At 35.2% G+C, this 4,402-nt stretch overlaps 1 protein-coding gene across 2 annotated transcripts; it reads left to right on the top strand.

The window, feature by feature from the left end:
* The first annotated feature begins 565 nt into the window (after positions 1-565).
* LOC129893440 (probable polyamine oxidase 5) lies at positions 566-4,136 on the top strand. 2 transcript variants are annotated; one of them, XM_055968969.1, is made up of 2 exons: positions 566-2,382; positions 3,705-4,136. In XM_055968969.1, the coding sequence occupies exon 1, from the start codon at positions 824-826 to the stop codon at positions 2,348-2,350; it is 1,527 nt and encodes a 508-aa protein (XP_055824944.1). In that variant the 5' UTR covers positions 566-823; the 3' UTR covers positions 2,351-2,382; positions 3,705-4,136. The 2 variants fall into 2 exon arrangements, with proteins under 2 accessions (XP_055824944.1, XP_055824945.1); XM_055968970.1 differs by lacking the exon at positions 3,705-4,136 and adding an exon at positions 3,209-3,650.
* Positions 4,137-4,402: the final 266 nt, after the last annotated feature.

The following is a 4,402-nucleotide window of genomic DNA, read 5'->3' as shown; positions in this document are numbered from 1 at the left end:
TCAAGAAAATATTATCTAAATAATATTTATATGTTATCTCGCAATACACTAGAGAGGCAAGATGGAGTGGGGTGTGGGAGTTCGGGTGTGGCAAGGGATTCGATGGTCTAGGTGGGTGGGTACTGCCTAGGAAATAATAAACTTGAAATATCACTTATTCAATTTATTTTCTCTCCTTCTATTATCAAGTCAATTTCCTTATTTTTAAAGAACTTGTTTTGTTTTTCAAATATTTTGAACAACCAATTTTAAAAAATCAAAAAATATTTTCTTAAAAAATGTTTTCTTCGGTATCAAACACACTATATTATGTAAATATTCGCACACGTGTGGGGTTGTATGGGGATAAATGAAGAAGGTTTACTCGGTGCATGAATATTATACATTTTAAATCTGAAAAGAATTTAACTTAAAATTTTCATTTCTTTCCTAATGACAAGTTTTTAAAATTAAAAAAAAAAAAATCATCACATAAAGCAAGGGGTGGCAGTACGGTATAGGTAGAGAGGTATTAAAGCTAGAGGCTAAGTGGGTTGGGGGGTCATTAGGTTATTGACTACAATCACGTTAATGACCAAGAAAAGTATAGCTATGTCTTTATTAGAGAAATAAACTATGCAAAAAAGGAGTGGCCTCATGTGAAAGACGGGGAACACTCCTTGTATATATATATTTGATTCTTGGTTCAGTAATATTTCACACAAACTTACAAATTCTCTTTCAATATCCTCTCATGTGAAATACTCCTTGTATTTATATGTGTATTTGATTCTTGTTCAGTTCATACAAATTGTCTTGTCTCATTCTTGACTAATATAATACTATGGTGAGCAAGAAAGCAAAAGTAGTGATAATTGGGGCAGGAATGGCTGGTCTGACAGCTGCTAACAAACTGTATACAACAGCAGGGTCGAAAGAATTGTTAGATGTATGTGTAGTGGAGGGTGGCAATAGAATTGGTGGAAGGATTAACACATCAGAGTTTGGTGGTGAGAGGATTGAGATGGGTGCTACTTGGATCCATGGAATTGGAGGGAGCCCTATTTACAAGATTGCTCGAGATATAAACTCATTGCAATCTGATCAGCCCTGGGAGTGTATGGATGGGCTCTTAGAAACTGAGCAACTCACAATAGCTGAAGATGGTTATGTGCTCAATCCTTCCCTTGTTGACACCATCTACAATCTTTTCAACAAACTCATGGATATTGCTCAAGGGAAATTACTCATTGAAGATGAAATTCCTAAATCCATGAGTATTGGTTCTTTCCTTCGGAAGGGCCTTGATGCTTATTGGGATTCAGATATTCATGAACTCAAAGGGTTAGATAAACGATCACTTGAACAAGGCATCTTCTCCATGTTTGAGAATATCCAAAGGACTTATACATCAGCTAATGATTTGCAAATGTTAGATTACAGTGCAGAAAAAGAGTATCGCATGTTTCCTGGAGAAGAAATAACCATTGCCAGAGGCTATTTATCCGTGATTCAATCTTTGGCCTCTGTTCTACCACCTGGCTTGATTCAATTAGGCCGAAAAGTGACAAAGGTTGAGTGGCAGCCTGATGAGTCATTAGAAATTGAAAATGGTGCTAATAATAAGCCAGCAGTGAAGCTACATTTTCTTGATGGATCAATTATGTATGCAGATCATGTCATAGTTACAGTCTCACTTGGAGTTTTAAAACAGGGGATTCACAAAGATTCTGGTATGTTTAACCCCCCACTTGCTAGTTTCAAGACTCAAGCAATCTCAAGGCTTGGTTTTGGTGTTGTCAACAAGGTATTCTTGAAATTAACTCCGACCCATGATGGCATAATGTTTCCCCACCTGCAGATGGTCTTCCATCAATCAGAACCAAACCCAAAAGTTCCTTGGTGGATGAGGAGGACAGCTAATTTGTCTCCAATATATGGCAAGTCAAATGTTTTAATATCATGGTTTGTAGGTAAAGAAGCTCTTGAGGTGGAATCACTTGGTGATAAGGAGATCATTGATGGGTTCTCAAAAACTATCTCCAGCTTCCTTATAAATTCGCATTCTGATGCAGGAAGTAGCTTTAAAGTGGAAAAGGTGTTAAAGAGCCAATGGGGAACTGATCCACTCTTCTTGGGTTCATATAGTTATGTAGCAGTTGGTTCAAGTGGAGATGATTTGGATGCTATGGCTGAGCCCTTGCCAAAAACGACTACCATTCATTCAAATATTTCCCCCCCTCCACTTCAAATTCTGTTTGCAGGAGAAGCAACACATAGAACCCACTATTCAACAACTCATGGTGCTTACTTTAGTGGCCTTAGAGAAGCCAATAGGCTTCTTCACCACTATCATTGTATTGATATATGAAATAAAGTTTGTTCTCAGTGGAACCTAGGCAGGTATTTTTCTTTTAATTTTTTGTGACCATTACTATTCCTCATTATTTTCTACACTTGTTTGAAAAGAAAAAAAAAAGATGTTTGCTAGTTCAATTATGATGGAGTTTGAGAGGAAAAGGGGTAGTGGAACAGGTCTGGAAGGAAAAAAAGAAAGGGGGAGGAGGACATTTCCTGATGTAGTGATTAAAGAAGCTCCTTTTCAATTTTCTATTGCTTTCAATGTGTTCGTGATTAATTCCTTTCTCCCCTTTTTTTTCCTCTCCTATTATTTGATTCTTTCTCTATTAAAGTTGATTATGCTCGCATACTTATAATTATTTGACAGATAAAGGTAAAGAAAAAGTAGCTAGCTTTTCAACTCATCATATTTGGTCTTTGTTAAGTCTCCGTCAGTATGGTCAATTGACAGGATCCGATAAAGCCGGGCATATCCAACTAGCTAGGATACTTCTCTTGTTAAAGTTTTATTCTTGAAGAATTTCTTTTATCAATATTTTGAACGCAGAAATCATTTTAGGAACTATTTCCTGCATAAACTAGTTCAGAATTAATCCAAGTAGAGTGGTGCGCCTATACTACTCTCTTTTGTTCCCTTTTCGCTTTTGTGATACTATTTTCTTTTTAGTTTGTTAAAATTATATTTTTTTAAAAAAAAATTCTCATTTTATATTTAATGAGAAGCTTTCATAGCAACACAAATATTATGACATATTTAATATCAAGTATTTCAAAGTCTTCATTCTTTCATATACATTGTGTGAGGTAAACTACACCATATAAATTGAAATGAATGGAACAGTAAATACAAATCATATTTCTTTTTCAGTTTTGATGCTAAAATGGATGGATGCCTTTAACAATGAGACGGTAAGTAGGGATTCTGAAGGTTAGTGGTGGAGAAGGGTCTCGATCTCTTAGGTTGAGACCCACACCAAAATGAAAGGTCCCATTCAAAAGCATATGAAGACAATACATATACTAAGACGGTTGACCCATATTAGAGCTCAACAGTCCCAACTCATTTTTTGGTACATTATTGGTCATATCTTTTCACATAAATTAAATTCAATCATGTTTGTAACTTCATATATACTTATCAATAAAGCATTAATAAAATTCAGCATAGATACAGCTTAATTATTGCATTGGGGTCATATTGTGTGTGCCGTGACTTGTTTATCGCGCAATAAATCACCCACAACAGTTTTTGATGTCATATAATTCCCACTTAAAACAGCCAAACACATAATTAACTAACCTTTCAAGACTATCAAAATGTGCAGAAATTCTTACACATTTTTTTTCTGTTTTCCTTGAGTTAGATTGGTGTAGATCATCTTGTTATGGATATTGATTGGTCAAATCAAAGGGAGCATCTGTGCATCATGAAGACTCTATTATTGAAAGAGAATAGCCAGCCAGGCTCTCCGATCCCCCTAAAAGAAATTGATCAATGGCCCACTTTATATATATGAGGTTTCAATCAGCCGTTTAATTATTGTGCATATCGCTGATCATCATCACCATTCACTTCAACATCTTCATGTAAATGCAAAAACTTAATGGCTATAATCAAATAGGACCCTTTGAATCATCATCATCATCATTACTTGTTAACATTTTCAATAATGCTTAATTTTCTCTTCTTGGGTAAATTCTCTAGTCCCTACTTACCTGAGGGTGTGACAAATTAAATCAATACTCTAAGGGGCCATTCCACAATGATTCTAACTTGGCCACAGCTCCAACTAAATAATAGCTTTACCCCTTTGCACTATTTAATTTGTTGGTTTTAGTATGATGGTCCCTCAAAATTAACCAATGTATCATCGACTACTAAGCATTTATTGCACTCATTTGCTCTATTTCTTAAGCAATAAGCAATGTTTTCATTTCTAATCTCTCTTCTTCTTCTTTTTTTTAAGTTAAAAGACAAATTATGAACAAGCAACACCCAATTAGGCACACAACAAAGTATTAAGTAATCATGCAGACACACATATTGTATTTAAACCCTTCT

The sequence above is a fragment of the Solanum dulcamara genome, chromosome 6, assembly GCF_947179165.1.
Source record: "Solanum dulcamara chromosome 6, daSolDulc1.2, whole genome shotgun sequence".
NCBI lineage: Eukaryota > Viridiplantae > Streptophyta > Magnoliopsida > Solanales > Solanaceae > Solanum > Solanum dulcamara.
This window is presented reverse-complemented; position numbering and strand designations above follow the sequence as displayed.